Genomic DNA, 21,537 nt, shown 5'->3' on the forward strand with positions numbered 1-21,537 from the left:
CCCGGCACAGGAGGGGTGTGGAACACGGGGAGTGTAGCCCACCGGCTGGGTACCACAGCTCTGTACTGGAGCAGGACTGGGTTAGTGTCCGTTTGTGCATCCATCAGGGAACACCCCTTCCTCCTCCTCTGCCCCATCTGGCTCGTCCACCCCGGGAACAGATACCCCACGGCAGAGCACCGAGCTCTAGTTACAGCTCGGGGTGGCTCCATGGCACCAGGGAGGCTGCTGGGGCTGGGGGGCTGCAGGCACAGCGTAAGGAGGCTGGATGGTCACAGCTTAATGAGGCTGGATGCTCCTTTCCAGAGTCCTGGGGGATGAGGTGGAGCTGTCCTGCTCCAGTGCCAGCAGCCCACTATCGCCTTCAGGTCCTGTGTGTTCATTAAACAGATACAGGCTTGTGTCCTGTGGCATCATTAAAAGAAGGTTTATTAATTATGAAGACTGAACCTTTCCAGTGGCAGGGGCTGGGTGCTGGGAGCTCTCCCCATGCTGAGGGAGGTGGGAGCAGGTTCATCTCTGGGCTGTTGTCCCAGCACCGGTCACCGACTGCACAGGGTGTATTTGATATGTCAGTTCTGTCTGTCCTTGGGACAGGGGATCACTTCCGCTGCCATTCCCCACCCCCTCCCCAGCCCAAAATGGGCACCTTGGCTCTCTGGGAGGGGGATAAGCCCACGGCCCATTCGGATGACAACAGGACCTGCAGCTCCTCACAGCCCCCTGCACCTGGCACATCTGGGCACCGGCTCACAGGGGGATTTGGGCTGGGGGTGGGTGAGTGGGGAAGGGGCTTGCAGTGCAGGAGGAAGCAGAAAAGACCCTGGGAGCACTGGGAGGAGGAGGAGGAGGAGGAGGAAGAGGTTGCTGCAAGCTGGCACCACCGCTTTGCACCAACCTCTCCCTGCAACCATCAGCAACCTCAGGGCTGGGAACCTCCCCGGGGCTGTCACGGACAGCACTGCCCAAACCCAGAGAGGCTGCACGATCTGTGGGTGGAAATGGCCCCTTGATGGGGATGGATGCTGGGGGCATTTATCTCACAGCCCCCTGAGGACAGAGGAGCACAGCACAGACAGCTCGGCTGTGCAGCCCTGACCCCTGCTGACCCTCTCTCCTCCCCCTGGGTGTGCTGCTTATCTGGCAGTGTTGGCATTCGCCTCACGAGAAGGAAGCAGCTGCTGCTGCGGTGGGTGTGGGTGTGAAGGAAGAGTCAGGCTCTGCCGGAGTCAAGGAGACTTCCCAGATAACCCGTGTGTGCAGCTGGGACCGTGGGGGAACAGGGATGAGCCAGGGCTGGTGTCGAGGGTCAGGGGTGGGTGTCCAGCCGGCTGCCACCAGCCGCTCACACACAGTTGTTGTGGCTGCTGGAGTCTGAACGTTTGGGTCGGGGAGCTCAGCTGGTGCCTTCCCCATCCCAGGTAGGATCGCAGACTCCCAGAATGGTTTGGGTGGGAAGGGACCTCAGACCCCCTCCCTGCTCCCCCTGCCATGGGCAGTGACATCCCCCAGCCCACCCAAAACCCCATCCAACCCGGCCTTGAGCCCTGCCAGGGATCCAGGGGCAGCCCCAGCTTCTCTGGGCACCCTGTGCCAGGGCCTCCCCTCTCCCCAGGAAGAATTTCTGCCTCCCAGCCCCTCTCCAGCTGCCCTCCTGCAGCTGAAGACCATTCCCCTGGGCCTGGCCCTCCCTGCCCTGGGAACCAGCCCCTCTGCAGCTCTCCCAGATCCCCTTGGGGGACTGGAAGGGGCTCGGAGCTCTCCCCAGAAGTAGCCTTCTCTTTGGTGCTGACCAGCCCAGCTCTCCCAGCCTGGCTCCAGAGCAGAGGGGCTCCAGCCCTCGCATCATCTCCATGGCCTCCTCAGGACTCCCTCCCACAGTTCCATGTCTCCCTTGTCCTGGGGACCCCCAAGCTGGATGCAGCGCTGCCGGGGGGTCTCCCCAGAGCAGAGCAGGAGCATCCCCTCCCTCGACCTGCTGCCCACGCTGCTGGGGGTGCAGCCCAGGAGACACTTGGCTTTCTGGGCTGCCAGTATATGGTGCCAACTGGTGTCCCATCTGTCACCCACCTGTATCCCCTGGTCCTTCTCTGCGGGGCTGCTTTCCACCCCTCCCCCAGTTTGTGCTGGTTCTGGGATTGCCCTGACCCCTGCACAGGACCACCCCTTTGAGCTGTTTGGGCTTCCTGAGGTTCACACTCCCCCGTCCTGCCCGGGTCCCTCTGGCTGCCAGTGCCCAGCTCAGTCCCATCTTTCCCATGGCTCCCTCCGCAACGGGTGGAGCAGTTTGTGCTCCAGGTCTGGAGGGGTGGATCTGCCCGGCTCTCTGCAGCATCAGCAGGAGCAGCGAGCAGGAGGAGGATGCTTATCACCATCTCTCCTTCCCTCTTGCATTTTTAATCCCTCCGCAGAGCTGCTGCCCAAGCCGCTGCCGGCCCCATCCAGCCGCTGTCTGAGCCGTGTCCGTGAGGCCTGTGCCCGCTATGGATTGGGGCTAAAAATAACAACGGATCGATAATGGCACCACCAACCCGCCTCATTTTTTATTGTTTTTAAAGAAAATCTCTGTACTGACAGCACAGCACAGCACAGCAGCTCCCTGTGAGGCCGGAGGGATGACAGAGCCGGGCGCCCTGCCCGCGGCCTGGCCTGTGGCTGGCAGCGGCACCGCCTTCGCCACACCCCTGCATCCCTCAGGGGTCCTGGGGCTCTGTACCCCTCCACCCCTTCATTTATCTTCTGTGGGAAGGTGGTGGTGCTGGTCCAACCTGCAGAGAGGAGCCGGGGGAGCTCGGTCCCTGCGCGCTGCCCGCTCCGTGCCGACACAAGGCCTCAGCGCGGCCGCCAGCCCTGGCCCCGCGCCCGCTGGGGACTGAGCTGCTTTTTCCTCTGGCTTTCACATGCCCAGGAAACCTGGCATTACACGGATTTGAAAAACGGCCTTGAGCCTTCTAAGCGCCGCTCCGGAGCGGATATTTTTCCTTAATCAAGATTTGCGAAGGTATTTGGGCATTAGTCAGCCAGGAGGATTTCCAGAAGTTACCAGAGCTCCCAAACACCCTTTAAATCTGCCTCCCCTGCGAGTGCAGGTTTGGCACTGGAAAGCAGCTGGTTCACCGAGACTGTGATGAATTGGGGCGGGGGTAACACCACCAGTGTCAGTGTCTGGGGTGGGGTGGGATCAGCCTGCATGGTTTGGCTGTGTTGTGGCATCAGAACTGGACAAATGTCACACCTTCAGCTCCCACCAATATGCCTGCTGCACCTCTGTACCCCAAATAACCTGCTGTGGGACCTGGGCCACGGGAAGATGGTGCTACATGGGGTGCCCAGGGCAGGTCTGGTTCTGATTCAGAAGGATGCGAAGCAGGGGCTGTCAGGGAAGCTGTTGTGTGTGATGATGCTCTCACCTGCCAGCTCAGGGAAAGAAAGCTGTTGCCACAAAGAGCTGCAGTGAGGTGGGACCTTCCCCCAGATCACACTACTGCAAACACAGCCTGATGCCCAGCATGTGATCCCTTTTCCTGAAGAGCACAACCCCTCGTACAGCCCGTGGTGCTCACCCTGCTCCACGGACCAGGCACTAAACCCAGCGTGAACAGGTCCCCAGACGTCACATCCCTCAGGGAGTAGAAGCTCCCGACCCAAAGAGACACTGAAAAGAACTGAAACCTGCAAATAGGAAAGGAAATAGTTTTCTCAGCGCTTGGTGGTTTTCCCAGTGACCCCTCCATTCTGCTTCATCCCCAGAGCTCTGAGAACCACAGGACCCTGGAGATCCCGTACTGGGAGGATGCTCCAGCAGCACCTTGCGCAGTCAAGCCATGGGGCAGGACTAGTTTAGCACGAACTGAGAGCGCAGCTCTGGGGATAGGGCTTTAAACTGCTCCTACATAGGAGCAGCCCAAAAAAAAACCCCATTTCCCAAGATAAATCCCAGAGCCTGTGAGGCTGAGGGGTGGTTTGAGAGCACGGCTGCTGCTCCATTCCTTCCCTCAGGGGAGACTCGGGAAATACAGAGAGATCAAGAGGGAGCAACAGATATTAGTCATCCAGGAGGGAGGCAGCTGCAGGGGAAGAGGGTTTAAACGGCTTCAGAGTATTTTTAGACCTGGTGAAATGAACAGTGGAAGGGAGGGGAAGAAGCGAGGAGACCTCTGAGAGAGACTAAATGCTTCACAGAGCAAAGCAGCTGAGGCTTCCCGCTCCATCCTGCCCCAAGCACCAGCCCAAGGTTTGCTTTGATAGGAGCCAGGGATGTAAGACCAGTAAAAGAAGATGCCTTTGAGATCGTTACCGGGTGGAACCTTGTCCTGCTGGCTGCAACGGCAAAAGGCCACACTGGGGAGACATTTTCCCCCTAATTCCCTTCATTTTAGTGGCAGTCAGTTGTCAGAATAGAGCACAAAAGCTGCTTGTGGAGCTTCCAGCAGGCTTGAGAAGATATTGAACGTCAATTCCTTCTCCCATCTATCGCAGTCTGGACCTCATGTACTGTCCCAGCAGCTCCCAGGAGGATGTCAGAGCTGGGGGGGGGGGGTGTTTCCAGGGTGGCATAAAGGGTCTCGGGGTGAAGCACTGGAGGGGGTTAAATACAGCCAGGGGAGAGAGTAGGAGGCTGTCTGCCTCTTGGATCAGATGGGAGGATGATGAATGCACTCAGGGGACAGTGTGAAGCGAGGGACAGCCCCCCACCCCACTCCCCCCAGGTTTTCCAGGGAAGCAGCCCTCGCTTTGCCTCCCCCATTCCCTGCTGGGAAAGGTTCCCCCACCGGGGTGGGGTTGGGAGGGCTTGGCAGCTTGGTCCTTGGCAGCACCTTTGATGCCTGTGGGTCTTTCAGCAGCACCTTGAGCGCATCCCCAGCACCCACCTGCACTGCCTGCGTTCACAAGGTGGTTCCCTCCATCCCAGCAGGAGTGCATCCCCTCCAGAGAGGCTCCCTAGGGCTGGTCCTCCACAAGCTTGTCCCAGATCCTGGGGGTGGGATCACAGGATCACAGAATGTGAGGAGTTGGAAGGGACCTCGAAAGATCTTCTAGTCCAACCCCCCTGCCAGAGCAGGATCACACAGACTAAACCACACAGGAACACATCCAGATGGGGTTTGCATGTCTCCAGAGAAGGAGACTCCACAACCTCTCTGGGCAGCCTGTCCCAGGGCTCTGCCACCCTCACAGTGAAAAATTTTCTCCTCATATTCACATGGAATCTCCTCAGCTCCAGCTGCACCCGTTGCCCCCTGTCCTATCACTGCCCATCACTAGAAGAGCCTCGCTCTGTCCTCCTGATTCTCGCCCTTTACATGTTTATAAACATTAATAAGGTCACCCCTCAGTCTCCTCTTCTCCAAGCTAAACAGGCCCTGGAAGTTGCTGGAGCCTGAGATGGAGTGTGAGGCTCTGCACACCTCACTGGGCTGCACTTTATGTCCCCCCTGCTCCTGACACAGGGGGCACCAAGAGTTGGACCAAGCTCAGCCTTTGGTGGGTTTGTGTGAGGAACGGGTATATATGTGTATATACACATATATATTTATATACATGTATATAAATGTTTATTTATATATACATAGCTATTTGTATCTGCAGGAGTTGAAGGGAACTGGAAGCTGCAGAGAGCAGCAGGGTAGCACTCGGCATCCACACGGGGCCCCTGGGAATGACCTGGGAGCACCCTGCAAAGCCAGAGCAGCAGTTCTCCTGCACCAGCCTTTCCTCACTGCCATGCACTGAGTGGTTTTGCTCCGGAGGATGCTCTTTGTTTTCAGCTGTGCCTCCCAGTGTGCTCTTTCCATACCTGCCTTAAGGTCTTTTCATGCAAATGAGGCATTAAAACCTGATAGCCAAGTGCTAATTGCAGGGCCTCAGCCGCTGTGGCTTCTTGCTGCATCTGGAGATGGTGCTCTGGTTTCAGGACATCCCTGGGGACAGCAGGGCAGCAGCGCTGCGGGGTCGGGCTCAGAGCAACGCCAAACCCAGTGAAGGGTGATGCTGAACCCACTAAGGGTGAATGGGATCCAGGACCCCATTAAGCTGGGGGGAACACCAGGCTGGAGGCTGGGCTGCACAGGAGGGATCCCAGCTCCCACTTTCCATGTCTGGAATCGCTCCGTGAGGGACTTCACTGTGGGGAGGGCACAAGCCCTGTTGCCCCTTCCCAGCCCCAGAGCTCGATTCTGGGTTTGTCCCTCTGCTGCTGGGGGCTGGGCATCCCATCTGAGCGATGCCAGGGCTGGACCCATGCCTCCCACAGCCAAGGCAGCAGAGGCTGTGACAGCACACTTGCTGTCATGCCTTGCTGGGGGGTATCCATGACAGGGACAGGTCCCCACAGCAGGGGCAGGCACCAGTGATGGGGACAGGTACCCGCAATTCAGGGACCTGACTCTGCTCCCAGAGGAGTTTGGCTGCTGCTCCAAACCAGGTCCGTGTTTGGCCCAGCAGGGAAACAAGCAGCTGTGTACCTGCAGCATGGCTCTGTCTGTCTGTCTGTGCGTCCATCCCAGGAATCCCAGGGGAGGTGCAGCACCCACCTGAGGAAAACCGGGATCTAACAGCCCCTCCCCAGGCTTGGACTGTCCGTGTGGGTGAAGAGCTGGGTGCTGGCAGGGTGCAGGGTTGGCAGCGCTCCATCCCTGTCGTTCCACAGGGATGTGGGATCCCGTTATCTTATCAAGAGCGGCCAAGTCACCATCACAGAGTAAGTGGCTGAGCCCTGGCGAGACTGAGCTAATCTGGGGGGGATTAACACGTTCAACCAGCACCACTGGAGCCGTTCTGTTCTTCCTGGGCCATGAAGCTTCTCCTCCACCCTTGCCACCTGCGATGCTTTCTTGTTTCCATTTGGGGCTGCTTTTGGGGATCACAGAACAACAGGAGAGTTATTTGGGTTTCTCTCACACCTCCCATCAGAAGATGGCAAAAGGTTTCCTGGTAGGAGCTGGGAAGAGCCCACACGCTCCTGCCCGTGTGCTCACCGGCCCCACGGCGGGTGGAAATCCCTGCGGCAGCGTGGGCAGCCCCCCCCCCCGCCGTGCTGCTGTGAGGAAGGGGGCTGCGTCTGTGCTGGGACCGGCTTGGGCAGGGGGTCCGGACAGACGGGCAGGGGTCTGGCGGGGGGGGGGGGGAGCGGGCAGGGGATGTGGCCGGGGGTCTGGCGGGGGGGGAGGGGGGGGCGGATGTTCGGGCAGGTTGCCCCGGGGTGGGTAGCGCGGAGCCCACCGCCCGCCCAGCCTCCGCGCATCCCCTCCGCGCATTCCCCTCCGCTCCCGTTCGCTGTTGCCCCCGACCCCCTCCGCGGGCGGGGGGCGCTGCCGGGTGGGTGGGTGGGCGGGCGGTTCGGCGGGGGCGGTGCCGCCCTCCCTCTCCCCCCTCCTCCCCCGCCACGCCTCCTCCCCATCATCGGGGCTCCTTTGTTATTCCGGCGCAGCGCCGCGGCCGCCCCCTCCCCCGCTCCGCCGTGCCGCCCCTTGCGGGAGCGCGCCCGTGCGCGGCCCCCCCGCATCCCCCCACCGCCCCCCCCCACCGCCTCCCCGCTCCCCCCGGCGCCGCCGCCGCCGCCCGGCAGAACCTTCCAGCGCCGCCGCCCCGCGGGGCCGCCGCCATGGGCAGCGCCGCGCCGCGCTGAGCCCGCACCCAGCGCCGGGGGCCGCGGCCCCGGCCGGCCCCGCGCCATGGAGCTGGGCAAGGTGGTAAGTGCCCGGCGCCGGGGACCCCCCCCACCCCCCCGCCCCCGCCCGCCCCCGCCGCACCGCCGGGTTCTCCCGGCACCGCGGTGGCGGGTGGGACGAGGCATCCGGGCTGCTCCCGGGATGGGGGGTGCGCGCTGCCCAACTCCTTTCCGGGGCAGTTCCGGGGCTTTGGGAGCCCCCGGCCCGCCGCGTCTCCCGGTGCGGAATGGGGGGAGCCGGGGTGGGGCTGGGGGGGGGGGTGTGTGTCGCCGGGGGGCTCCGCTGTTCGTCCGCTCCTGGCGCCGCTGCCGCCGGCTCGGGGTTCGCGGAGGGGCCGGGCGGCGCTGGAAGCCCCCCTGTGCCCCCCACGGCCGTGTGTGTGTGTGTGTGTGTGCCCCCCCTCCCGCCCCTTGTGTGCCCCCCCTCCCGCCCCTTGTGTGCCCCCGCGTCGCAGCCCCTTTGTGCTGTTGCCGCCCCTTCGGCCCACGGGCGCAGCCCCTCACCCGGGCACAAGGTTTGGAAACGAATTTGGGGTGAAAAGTGGCAGTTTAGGCTCCGTTCCTGCGTGTTCATCCCCTGCGTGCCCGCCTGGGCTTTGCGGTTCGCCGTGTCCGGCAGAGCTGGGCTGGGGACAGGGAAGGTCCCTGGGGTGCAGCGTGGAGCCTCCCGGTCCGGGTTGTTCCGGGCTCGGTTGCAGGATCCCGACGTTCTGGAGGGGTAAGTGGTGCGGGACACCCATTCCCGCTGGCAGGAGCGGTGGTGATCCGGAGGCATCACAAGGAAGGAATTCCATCAGAGGTGCCTTGGCACCGCCGGGCTTGGTGTCCCCGGCATCCCGGCTCCACCGAATTTCAGAGCATCCTGCTAGGGCAACATGTACCCCAGGTGTTCCAGCTGGGGTGAAGCTTCCCAAGGAAGGTCAGTCCTGGGATGGCAGCTGACCCAATGCACATCTAGAGATGAGCTCCTGGCACCTGTGTGTCCCCCAGCTCCGGCCTCTCTCCTTTATTTCCTCCTGCTCCAGACGATGCCCAAACATTGGCATTTGCTGGGAAGCAGAAGGCTCGGGGTGGGACCATCAGGAACATTGCAGGAATATCTGAAGGTAGTGGAGGACCCTCCTGGATCCCCGACCCTGGAACACAGAGCCATCCTCCTTCCCCTGACAGAAGTCATGGCTGCTGGAAGAGATTATCCTCACATGAAATCCTGCTTGAAATGAAAAGCCTGGCTAACAGGCAGCATCGGGAGAGGCTCCGGCCACGGCCGAGCCAGCCAGGCAGCGTGGGACATGAGCCATTCCTGTATCAGGAATTGGGAAGAGTAACAAGTGCTTCTTGTGGGGTGCAGCCCTTGAGGTGTCCTGGGGGTCCTGGGGAGCCTCCAGGGTCTTGCCTCTGATCCAGCCACCCGTGGTGGGTTCTGGTTGCTCTGTGTGGGTCTCCAGTTGCCGTGGGGTGTCCAGCAGCAGGAGTTGGGTCCCTGCAGACCCTCCATGGTGCTGAAGGTGACCAAAGCGCTCCCCAGGCTCTTGTGCAGCACTGGCTGACTTATTTCAGCTGGAAGCTTCATTGGGATCAGTTTTACAGTGTGACTTCCCCCATGGTCACTGCTGAGGTTGGGGTGCTCCTGCAGCCTTGTTTTTTGCTGCCTGCTCTCCCCAAAATCAGGATTCTTCCTGTGCTTTTTCTCCCCAAAGGTTTATCTGTGTATTGGAAAACTCCACGTTCATTCAGCCAGGTTTAAAACGCACGTGTGGGAGTAGTGGATCTGCATGAATTGTTTGTGGCACTGGAGAAACCCGATGGCACAACTGTTGGGGTGCTGGTCCCCTGATGGTGGCCAGGGATGTGTTCAGCCTAGCAAGCCCTCGGCTCTGGTGGAGCCAGACCCCTTCAGCCACTGGTGCCCAGCCCAGCTCTCCCCTCCTGCTATCAGATGTCTCAAGCTTGAGTCCTCAGCACCCACCACGAGTCAGCTGGGTGGTTGTCTTCCTTCCTCCTCTTCTTGCCTCAGAGGTGGAGAAGCGATTGGGTTGTGCTGTCTCATACACACCCTCCCCTCCACCATCCCCCCCCCTGCCCCCAGCTCTCAGGGCATTGTTGGACTGGGAAGGCCAGGAGAGGTGGTGGGTAAAGTCCTTGCACATGTAGCCCATGGGCACATCACCCTGTGGATCCCCACTTCTGTGATGATGCCCTGGGGAGGAGCTGTTTTCATTGTTCTACCATGATGATGGTACTACAGCTTGCAAGGCAGAGGCCTTGGTGGGAGTCAGATAGCAGCTGCCATCTTCTTGTGTCTCCTTGTGAGATGGAGACCTCTGAACATCACATCACCCCTTCCTAGCCTGGCCCAGGTGGCTTCTGGAAGTGTGCTAGAAGAGCTTCTCCATAGCACTCACAACAGGCTTCACTGTGCACCAGAGAGGCTGCGGTGGGTGGAACAAGCATGACATTCATCTGAAGTCATCATCCTCCCAACCCTGGGAGAGCAGACCCAGAGGTGGTGATGCCAGGGCAGGTCTCTGCCAATAAGATCCCTGTGGAGATGCTTTCAGCTTCTATCATGGCTTTTGGAGCCTGTGGTCACCTTCCCATTGACTCTGGCTTAGCGTTCCCCATGGCACGTGTGGGGTGGCGGGGGAACAGCAGGGCAGGGTGTCCCTAAACACCCCCCAAGATCCCCTTGTTGTTATCCCTTGGGATTCAGTGCTGTCTCTGTCCCACCTTGCTTACGCTCCTCCTGTTGACATCTCCTCCTAGAGCTACATCTCGAGCCACTGTCACTGGGAACAACCCCCAGCAGATGCAGCGAGGTTCCAGGGTCTCTAATGCTGGGGGTCAGTGTTGCACTGGGTAAAGTGGGCTGAGGTTTGTGGCCCAAGTGCCGGGAGCCTGAGGCTTGTGCTAGGGTGGGGGGGTGGTATTTCTTGGCTGATGGGAGGAGGAGGAGGCAACAAGAGTGGCAGCATCTCCAGGATGGTCAAGGCCCTTCATCCCTCACACAGCTCTGACACGTGGCTGGGCGGAAGAGGAGCGCTTTGTTTCCCCGCTCCTGGATTGGGTGGGTGCAGCTTGGGTTACACGTGGGAAGGTGTCTTCAAGGTGTCTTCTCACCTCCCTCTCGCTCCCCATCCAACGGGAGCGTTTAGGACTGAGTGGGAAGACCGCAGGGTACCTGCCCCCTTTGTGCTGAGCATCCCCGTACCCCCAAACACGCCCGTGCGTGCGCGAGTCACCGCACCAGGCCCCGCAGGGCCCGCCATGCTGCCTGGCTGCCTGCCGGCCCTCCGGCTGCCGGCGGGCACAAAGCCAGGCTTGTTCCAGGCTTCTTCCCGGCTCCTGCCGCCCCTGCCCAAGGCCACGGGGCCGTGGAGGGGGTACCACAGCCACCCTGGGAGCTCTCACCGGTCCCTGGTGAGGCGCTGAGCAACCCCCCTGGTGTTATCCAGCTGGTTTTGCTTTGGGATCTTGCCAGAGGAAAACCTTCCCCCAGCCCAGTGGGGCTGCGATCGGCTTTTAGGGGCTGGTGGGGAGCGGTGTTTTGAAGAGACGCGGGCGCTCCGCATCCTGCGCACTGCGAGGGCCGGAGCAGAGGTTTGCTGGGCTGGGGGTCGAGTTTTAGTTAAGCTCATGGATTTTTTTTTCCCCAGGCTTGTTGCAGGGTCTGTGCTCGCTGGCTTCCCCCAGAGCCCCTGGGTCTGCAGGGCTTGGTTGCGAGTGGTTTTCCGGAGGTATGCTCCGTCCTGGCTCTCCATTTATAGAAAGGAATTAAGGAGAAATGAGGGAGCGTTACTAAGAGGATTTGCGCTGCCACTTACTCAGTTTCTCCAAATAATTTGCAGTAGCTCTGGATTCTTTAATCACCACTCATTTCCTTTTGGGATGAAAGGAGGAGCAGGAAGGTGCCCAGCAGCGTCTGAGCGGAGCTTCCCCGGGCGGGAGGTGTGCAGCTCGGAGGAGGCTGAGACCGTCATTTGGGGAGCTCGGGGAGGGGGGATGAGGGGGTGTGTGTATGTGTGGAAGAGAGGGAAGTCCTCCTCAGCCCTGCTACTCTGACCCAGGACCTTCCACGTGTGTTTTGGGCTCCCCCCTCTCTCTGTCTGGGGCCCGCACCATGTGCCTGGAGAGGTGTTTTAGCTGGTGTGAGCGTGGTGGGGAGGCAGGGGAGGGGTCGGTCATGCCAAGAGTGGAACTGTGGGTGGCTCTGCTCTGCTGCTGTGTCTCCCTGTGAGACTGGGAGTCATGGGGGTGCTGCGGGAGGGGTCCCGCTCGCCCCGGGGGCTGGCACTGCACCTTGGCAGGTGAGTCCCTCATTCGAGACCATGGGGAGGGAAGGGAATTCCTTGGGGGGAGCTGTGATGTGTGGTGGGACTTGGGATACCGCCACCAGGTTCTATAAAGTGGCTGTACTTTGCTGTACAGCCACTGCCATACTGCTGGCTGTTGGAGGTGCTCCAGAAATCCATGGCTGGTTCCCCCTGGGCAGGGCTGTGGTGGCCTGGTGGGACACCGGAACGGGCACTGTGGGGGTCCCTGGGCACTGTAGGGGGTCCCTTGTGCCCCCCTGGTGCTGCAGTCTGAGGAGAAGCCACTGTTCTGGTGCAGGGATCTTAGGTCAGACCATCCCTGGTCTGTACTCTCTTGACTGCTCAGCCCTGCGTGGCCAAAGCCTCCCCATGCTCGGGGGATGTGGCATTCCCTCACCGTACTCAAGGCACCTGTAATGCTGCCAGCATGGGTGGCAGTCATGGTGCTGCTCCCCCAGGCTGGGCAGAGCACCCATGGCCTGGCCCTGCCTGGGTGCTGCTCTGATGAGGTCTGTCCCACAGCCCAGCGCCATGGCCAGAGCCGGTGATGTCCCCTCCTTGTGCAAATGGGGCCCCCACAGCCTCTCCCCTCCCTGCGTTGCACAAGAGGAAACACCAGGGTTTCCTCTCTGGCCAGGGCTGTGGGGCTGGAGGAAGGGCCTGGCCGTCCTGTGCAGACTCCCTGCACCCCACTGCTCCCAGTGCTGGGTGCAAGGTGGAGAGAAGCATTTTGGGGGGGTGTGGGACTGACACCCCTTTGTGCTGAGCAGCCAGAGCTGGGCCAGCAGCGCTGCTCATGGCCTGGCAGGTGGGAAACGGCCCTCACAGTGTGGGAGGCTGTAATTAAATAATTAAAGTTAAAATACCACCTGCTGTAGGGTGCCAGACAGTGCTGGGAAGCAGCACCCACCACCTCGGAGGGGAACTCTGTGGCAAAGGGGTGCCAGCTCTGTCAGGATCCCCCTCTGTGCTTCCCTCCCTAGCCCAGTTTCAGTGGTGCTGAGGGAGGCCAGCACCTGCCTCTGTCACCTCTCCTGTCACCGCTTGCCACTGTGGCCCCTTGCTGCTGCCCTTTGTGCTTCACACAGAGCAGGGGGGCTGGGGGGCAGAGGGTCCCAGAGGCCTCTGCCCTGAGCCAGGGGCTGCCAGAGCCCTGTCACTGTCCCACCATGGCTCCCCCCTCTGAGGGGTCACGCTTCCCGTTTGGAAAAACATGTCCTGGCTTTACTGGAAAAGCTGGCAGGAAGCAGCAGTTAAACTGGGAGCTCCGTTTCCAGCCTTCCCAGGACAGCCCCCAGCACCGCTTCCCTCCGGACACCACCCCCGAATGGGGGGTGCAGGCCCATGGCGAAGCTGCTGGCTCTGGGGGTGCCCCTGTCCACCAGCTCGCTGGCTCTGTGCTGGACTCCCATTCCCAGACAAGACGTGTTGAGGTGCTGCCTGGTGCTTCTGGCCACTCTGGGTGTCCCAGTGCTACCATCCTGCTGGTCTGTGCCTGCAAAGCTCTGGACTGGGATTTTGTGTGTGGACATGCTGCATCTGGAACCGGATCCATGGCATGTGCTGCCAACGTCTGTTGGGACACAGGCGTCACACTCCAGGCTGCTGCTGCTGGCAGAAGTGCCTTACTGAAGGATTTTGTTGGGATTTCTAAGGAGAAGAATAAGGAAGATGCTGAATTTTCACAATGGCTTTCATAAATGTGACTGCAGCTGTGGGGCTGGGCAGGACTGCAGAGGTAGCTCCCACCTGGGAGCCTCCCGCGTGCCTCCATCCAGTGCCTTGGGAAGGGGTGGCTCATGGACCATGGCCACGTTCCTCCACCACTGGTGTTTCAGTTCTCCTTAAAACCCAGCCAAGATACAGGTTCTGCTCCGTGGGCAGCCCACTGCTGGACCGGGATGCTCCTGCCTTGCAGTGTGGTCCCCTGCGACCCCAAAACAAACCTCCTGCATCTTAGTGATGACCTTCATGGTCACCAGTAAGAAGGGACTGGTGGTGAGCACAGTGAGCAGCTTGGTGCGGCTGGAGTGAGCAGAACTGGTTCATACTGGGACATCAGGACCCATCCCTCCTGTTTCAGCAAAAGGGGTGCCAGGCCCTGGTGTGGGGGTGCAGTTGGCAGCTGTGGGTGATCAGAAGCTGTCTCGTCCTTCAGCAGGTTGTCCCCACTCTGCTGTCACAGGGACTCGCTGGGTACGTGGGTAGGGCTTGATTTGGGGGTCTTTGGGCTGTTCCCAACCATATGGGGGTGCTCATGGGCCTCCCCCAGGCAGAGCCATCAGCCCACCGCAGAGAGGGCGAGCCAGTGGAGCTGCGAGGAGGATTGCAGTGTGAAAGGAGCTGGGATTAATCCCTCTCTTTAATTGGTTTATATCATTAATTAGCTACTTCTGGCAGTGCTGAGCCAGGCGGCCGCTTCCTCCAGCAGCGGGATCTTCGCAGCCGCTGCCAGCAGCGTGGGAGCCTGGGGAGGGGGCAGCCCCTCGCCAGCATCGCTGCACTCCCAGGAGGCTTGGCTGCAGCATCCCTGCTGCCAGCACGGCTCTGGGGGGGGTGAAATGGGTCAGGGTCAGAAGTCCTGCACGGCAAATGCCCTGAGTGATGGTGGCCACCTCTCTGGAGGCTGCTGTGCTGGGCGGCTGGCTCTGCCCAGGCCCCTTGGCACGGCCTTGCTGAGGTCCCTGCTGTCCCTGGCAGGGGACACAGCCTGCCCCACAGAGGGGCTGTGCTGGCTCCCAGCGGGGTCACAGCAGGTGGTTGGTGTTGGCGGTGCTGTGTCCAGCTGCGCTGTGGCAGTGGGGTGGGGAGGTGGCAGCGGGTGCCAGCCGGGGCTGGGTCTGTCTCCTGCCCCTCCGATGCTGGGGCTGTGTCCTCTGCTGCAGGCAGCGTGGGGATGCTCGATCCCACCCTGCAGCACAGTGGCCTCATCGTCCTGCTGCCGGATTGCATGTGCCCCCCAAAACATCCTCTCTGCTCAGCCTCCCGAAGCTGAGTGGGAGCCCCCCGGGTTAGTGCCCATATCCAAGGGCAGGGGAGCGATTTGCTTTTCCCATGCCCATCCTCCTGCCCTGAGGGCAGGAGAGGGCCCTTTGTGGTCGATGCTTTAATTGCATCGTTATTATGCCGAGTCCTGGCAGCAGCTGGACCTGGTGGGTGCCAACCACATCCCAGAAAGGCATCCGGCAGCGGGCAGCATCCAGCTGGCACGAGCAGGGGATGGGGACCTGGATGGGACCCAGCCAGCGACAGGTGCCGGCAGAGCCGGGGGTCTCAGCGGGCGAGGGGGGCCCAGGGGGAGCACAAACCCTTCCATCTCACCCTCTGCTGTTGCTTCTCTTTTGCAGACCGTCAGCATCAATAAGGCCATTAACGCGCAGGAAGTGGCTGTCAAGGAGAAGCACGCCAGAAATATCCTTCCCGAGCCTGGCCGTGGGACAAGCCAGCGTGGGAGCGGAGCTGGGGCTGCCCGGAAAGGGGCAGCGGCGAGGTGGCACGTGAGGTGCCACAGCCGGGCCAGTGCCACAAGCTGGGTGCTGAGGGCGGCTGCCTGGGACCATGGTGGGGGTGGCCCTTGGTGTCAGTTGGGAGCTTTCCTGGCATGGTGTGGGGGTCCCTGCTCTGGCTGCTGCGGCTTATTCGGGGGGTGCCCAGCCATGTGCTGCCAGCGGTGCCATCCCATGCTGGGGTGGATGCCGCAGCAATGTCTGCTGGGGGTGAGGATGCTCTATCCCCAGAGCCCCCCGTGAATGTGCTGCTGCTAAAAGTGGAGCCCCAGCATCCCAGGCAGGGCAGCTGGGGTGGCTCAAGACACAGCCCCAGCCCTGAGCGTGCTATGGTGCTCCCAGGGTTGGGTTGGAGTGGGGATGGCGTGTGCCCAGGCTCTGTGCAGTGGCCCGGCTTCCCTCAGCTCCTCAGGTACCCAACAGCTTCTGGGTGGCCACCCCACCACCCCCAAAGAGTGTTTCCTTGACCGCCCCCCCACCATGCATCCTGGGCACGCACCACGAGAAGGGGGCACAGACCTTCTGGTCGGTGGTGAACCGGCTGCCGCTGTCGGGCAACGCTGTGCTCTGCTGGAAGTTCTGCCACGTCTTCCACAAGCTCCTCCGCGATGGGCACCCCAACGTGAGTGCTGCCAGCTTGGCTTGGCCACTGCCCTGGGGCCAAAACCCTCCCTGTGGGGCTGTGTGGGGCGTGGGAGGTGCCAGTCCTGGGTGGGGGCCACCACAGGGACCTCCCTTCCTCCTGGCTCGCTTTGATGGAGCCTCCCTGGAGCTGTGCTGCCTGCAGCCCCCCCCATGCCACAACCCCTGGGGTGGGCTGCTCTGCCACTGCTGGAGGAAACCCCTTGGCACAGGGCACTGGTGTCGGTGCAGGAGCTGCCAGCAAGGGTCCTCCTGCCCCATGTGCAGATGGGGAAACTGAGGCACGCTGGGGCTGGCAGTAGTGACACCACCCTCAGGCTGCAGGGTCAGAAATGCATCGAGACCTCCCGTTCCTTACTCTGTTTGCTGTCCCCAGGCATGGCACACCTTGCCCTGGTGCCCTGCCTGCTGCCCACGTGGCCTGCTTGTTCTCACCATCGTTCCTCCAGGTCCTGAAGGACTCCATGAGATACAAGAACGAGCTGAGCGACATGAGCAGGATGTGGGTAAGCAGCCGACCTCCCCAGCTGCCACGGTGGGGACACCCCAGGAGTCCTGGGCAGCACCCAGCACCCCAGCCAGGCTGGGAAGTGGTCCTGGCTGGGGTGGTGGTCTTACCAGGCTCCGCGGGCTGAGCAGATGCTTGGCTGGGGCTAACCCAGGGCTGCTGACACCCCCCTGGGCTGGATTTACTGGTTGTGTTTGATATCCCCTTCCCTCAAAACTAAATGCTGCCTTCTACTGAACAGCAAAACCCAGGGAACTCAGCACTGGTGGTTGAACCCCTCACTGAATATGTGGAGAAGGCTATGAGGGGGTCTTGGCGAGACCCTTTCACTGTGTCTGCTGCAAGCCAGCCCTGCCAGCGAGGGCTTAGGCTGTGTTTTGGGGGGAGGTGAGGGGGTGTCTCATGGTGCTGGGGCTTTTTCACAAGCTGCCCCAGGTCTCAACAGGTTTTTGGTGTCCCCAGGGCCACCTGAGTGAGGGCTATGGACAGCTCTGCAGCATCTACCTCAAACTGCTGAGAACGAAGATGGAGTTTCACACCAAGGTGAGCATTGTCCCCTCCTCACGGCCACAGCAAGGGCTGGGGGCTGGGGTGAAAGCAGGGGCAGTGTTACAGGGCAGGATGGGCTGGCAGAGCCATTACAGGGGTGCTGTCACCCCCAAGGGCTCTCCCCTCTGCTGCAGTCACCTGGGGCTCAGCAGAGCTCCTGTTACCCCCCCATTCTCTCCACATCACTCCCAAAGAGCTGTCCCAGTCCCATGCAGCCAGGGCAGCAGTGCTGGTGCTCTTGGAGCCAGGGCTGGAGCAGGAGATCCCCCAAACCCAGCGCTGACTCCTGTTTCCCCTCCCAGAATCCCCGCTTCCCCGGCAATCTCCAGATGTCTGACCGGCAGCTGGATGAGGCAGGAGAGAACGACGTCAATAACTTGTGAGCACAGGGCAGGGGTGGGAGGGGAGGATACAGGCAGGGTGGAGGGTGCTGCCCACCCTTGCTGACAGCCTGACCCAGCCAGGGATGGGGCTCTGCCTCATCCCCCCACCCACAGGCACTGGGAGCTGGCAGAGCCCTGGGGTGAGACACCCACTCCTGCCTCTGCGGTGGCACCTGGCAGGGGCTGAGGCCGAGGGGGGCCATGGGGATGTCCCCTGCCCCACCATCCCCATCCCTTTCTCTCAGTTTTCAGCTGACAGTGGAGATGTTTGACTACCTGGAGTGTGAGCTGAACCTCTTCCAGACGGGTAAGGTCCCGTGCTGCCCTGCCAGGGGTTGGGCTGGGAGGGGGGGCTCTGGGAAGGATGCTGATGCTGTCTGAGGGCATTGCAGTCACCTCTTTTCTGGGCACCGTACTCAAATTACTATGAGTAATTATTATTACTATGAGTAAGTATTATTACTATGAGTCCTTGCGTGCCATGGTGCCCTGCAGCAGCCCCTGGCACTGCTGGTCACGTCACCCCAGCCTGGTCTCTGCTTCCACCGCCCAGACTTGGGGCTCTCCTGCCCTGGGAACCCCCAACAGCCTGAATTCCTTCTCCCCTTGCTCATGGGCTTGCCACAGGTTTTGCCTTTCCCTGGTGCTCAACGGGAGCTGCCAGGGGTGCAGGGGGATCGCAGGGGCACCCTGCCTGCTGCAGCCCGAGCAGAGGGGTGAAACAGGCCAGTCCCAACCCTCAGGCCAGCCCCGTGCCTTGGCATACTTGAGCAGGGCCTGGTTTGGGGTAAATTAAAGCAGTTCTGGGGCAAGCCCTTGTGTGGTGCATGCCCTGGGCTGTGGGTGCTGGCAGGATGGGGCCGGGCTCAGCAGCATGGGAGCAGGGCTGCGGTCCTGTGGCAGGGTGACGGTGCTGGGGTGTGCAGCCCTGTCCAGAGTGCTCCCTGGAGCTCTGGCTGATCTGCCCCCCATCAGAGGGGTTGCTGGGTGAAGGGAAGTGAAGCCTCCATCTCTGCCTGCTGCTCCGGCCACTTTGAGGAGGCCTGTGAGCGAGGCTGAGCTCATCCCCAGCAGCCCCACGTCCTGTGCCCCTGGCTGGGTACCGCCACAACCTGGTGCCATGGGGCACATCCTGCAGCCCCAGCATGAGATGCAGTTTGATGTGACATGGGCAGAGGGCTGTGGACAGGAGGCACTGCCAGCTGCTCCGGCAGGCATGGCACACCCTGGTGCCGGTGGGATGGCAGCAGTGGGCAGAGAGCAGGCTCCACATACCCTTGGGGGACCAGGAGCTCTACCCAAGGACCCAGCTGGGGCTCAGGGCTGGGCACCTGCAGCCCAGTGCCAGGCTGAAGTGTTCCCATGCCTGCTGGCGGTCCAGGGAGGGGGGAGGGATTCTCCCTCCCACCGAGCTGTGGGGCAGAAGGTGGGTTCCCAGGGCCCCAGCGGGTGTCATGCTCCAGGTGATGGTCTCTTGCTCTGGGTGACGAGCCTGGCTGTGACCAATGTGGTGTGCCAGCCCTGGCGCTGCCGGAGCCTGACCCCTCGCTCCTTCCCCGCAGTGTTCAGCTCCCTGGACATGTCGCGCTCGGTGTCGGTGACGGCCGCGGGGCAGTGCCGCCTGGCCCCGCTCATCCAGGTGATCCTGGACTGCAGCCACCTCTACGACTACACTGTCAAGCTGCTCTTCAAGCTTCACTCCTGTGAGTGGCCCCAGCGGGGACGGGGACGCAGAGGGGGACGCTGGGGATCACCACCCTGCTCAGGCTGGGCTGTTCGCTCCCCCCCCATCCCTTCTTCCCAGCCTGTTTGGGGAGTGAAGGGAGTCACCAGGCTGAGGGACAGGGAAGTGGGAGCTCAGGGGGATGGAGCAGTGCCAGGAGCCTGCTCTGCTGAATGCCCCTTGGCCACAGGGATGGCACCTACCAGGAGCCCCCATAGCTTTGGGCAGGTGCTGGCCACAAAACCCATATCCCCAAGGAGCGTGAGTTATGATGGCAGCTCCTGAACACCAGCTGGGTGCCTTTTCCTGCCCTGGGGCGGGGGACACATGACCCCCTCCCACAGCAGGATGCTGAGCCCAGAGCCTTCAGACCCTGGGAGGAGGGTGGTCACCTCTGTGAAAGACCCATCCCCACATGGCTGGGATGGTGGGGATCCCCTGATCCGTGCTCCTTCTGCTCATGGAGATGCATTTCTGTTTCTTCCAGGTCTGCCAGCGGACACGCTGCAGGGCCACCGGGATCGCTTCCTGGAGCAGTTCAGGAAGTAAGTGCCCAGCCCTGGAGCCCGCCTGTCCCCACTGCCAGCAGTACCAGGGGATGCTCCTGGAGCAATGGCAGTACCAGGGGATGCTCCCAGGGCGATGGCAGCACCGGGGGATGAGACTGGAGTGATGGCAGTGCCAGGGGATGCTCCCAGAGCGACGGCAGTGCCAGGGGATGCTCCCAGAGCGAAGGCAGCGCCAGGGGATGCACCCAGAGTGATGACAGTGCCAGGGGATGCTCCCAGAGCGATGACAGTGCCAGGGGATGCTCCTGGGGCAATGGCAGCACCGGGGGATGAGACTGGAGCGATGGCAGTGCCAGGGGATGCTCATGGGGCGATGGCAGTGCTGGGGATGCTCCCAGAGCGATGGCAGTGCCAGGGGATGCTCCTGGGGTGACAGCAGTGCCAGGGGATGCTCATGGGGCGATGGCAGTGCTGGGGATGCCACAGCTCCTGTGTGGGGCCTCAGCAGCTGAGCGATGGCGACAGGCAGCGCAGGGGTTGGTCTTGTGCGGGACTCCAAAATCCAGCCTGCTTTGGCCTCTTGGCTCTCCCAGGAGCTTCCTTCCAGACAGAGGCTCCACGAGGCTAATCCACAGCTAATGAATTGCCAGATAATGGGATTTTTAATTCCAACAAGGCGTTCAGCCACTCCCGGCACGTCCGGCAGTTTAAACCCTCAGACCCAGTTGATGCACTGAGGGGCTGAGCAGGGGGACTGCGGGTGGGAGTGCCCCAGGGGTGCCCTGGGCCACATGTTGGGTGAGCAGGGTGCTCAGCACCCTTGGTGGTGTTTTCTGCTTGTGGTGGGCCCATTGGTGCCATTGGGAGAGGGACACACTGTTGAAGCTTCAGGGGACTCAGAGTCATGGGGACCTGGGACAGGGAAAAGGGATTTTCCTCCCATGTCTGTTGAGCTTTAAAAATCTGCCGGTGGCAGGGACTGCAGGTGGCAGGGACTCGAGGTGGCAGGGACTCAAGGAAGTTCATTAGAAGGGGCAGCTGAGGGGTGAAGCGTCTGTAAAGGCCCCTGGAGAGCCTATGCAGAGCCTGGTGCCAGGGAGGTGGCTGGGCAGCAGGGTGGAGGTGGCTTTTAGGGGGCAAAAGTCATCCCTGCAGGGACACGGCAAAGAGAGGGGAAAGCACCTGCATCTATCCCAAACAAAGGTGTCAGTAAGAGAGGTTTTAAAACGGGGTGTGGGAGGAGAGCACCAGAACCAAGTCGTGGTTCCCTGGTTACCGGGGGCTGTGGGGCTGACGGATAAACAGGGCTCGGGGAGGGGGCAGGGGGCAGCCTAGTGCTTGGCACAGCAGGGGAGTGAGGGGTGGGATTGGGGGGCTTCATGAAAAGCACAGCGTGGGGTGGGGGCATTGGGCTTACAAGAGGCTGTGAGCTGCTGTGGGGTGGGAGCGAGTACGCTGGTTCCGGTGCTCTGGCTGCGGTGAGGACAGCAGGGTGGTGGTTGTACAGCACGGCAGTGGCTGTGCAGTGGGGTGGTGGTTGTACAGCAGGGCAGTGGCTGTAGCTCAGTGTGGCTGGTGCAGCTGTTCTCCCGTGGGTCACAGGCACACAGAGAGGTTCATGTTGGACAGGCCCTCTGAAGACTATCCAGTCCAACCCTCCTGCTGTGGGTAGGGCCACCTTCTCCTTAACCAGGTTGCTCAAGCTCCAGGTCCATCTCCCTGCTCACCAGGTCCC

General features: G+C 61.5%; 1 protein-coding gene across 1 annotated transcript in view; it reads left to right on the forward strand.

Moving 5' to 3' along the window:
• HIP1 (huntingtin interacting protein 1) overlaps positions 1–21,537 on the forward strand; it is a gene marked incomplete at its 5' end in the record, with an annotated part of 38,766 nt that overhangs the window by 9,297 nt on the left and 7,932 nt on the right. The window contains 8 exons of the mRNA XM_084273230.1: positions 15,330–15,414; positions 15,968–16,110; positions 16,580–16,636; positions 17,101–17,181; positions 17,490–17,566; positions 17,816–17,877; positions 19,133–19,273; positions 19,781–19,838. Of these exons, the coding sequence (XP_084129356.1) occupies positions 15,330–15,414; positions 15,968–16,110; positions 16,580–16,636; positions 17,101–17,181; positions 17,490–17,566; positions 17,816–17,877; positions 19,133–19,273; positions 19,781–19,838 (704 nt within the window). The remainder of the gene's footprint in view (positions 1–15,329; positions 15,415–15,967; positions 16,111–16,579; positions 16,637–17,100; positions 17,182–17,489; positions 17,567–17,815; positions 17,878–19,132; positions 19,274–19,780; positions 19,839–21,537) is intronic.

This window comes from Gallinula chloropus, assembly GCF_964237585.1.
Source record: "Gallinula chloropus genome assembly, chromosome: 19".
Lineage (NCBI taxonomy): Eukaryota > Metazoa > Chordata > Aves > Gruiformes > Rallidae > Gallinula > Gallinula chloropus.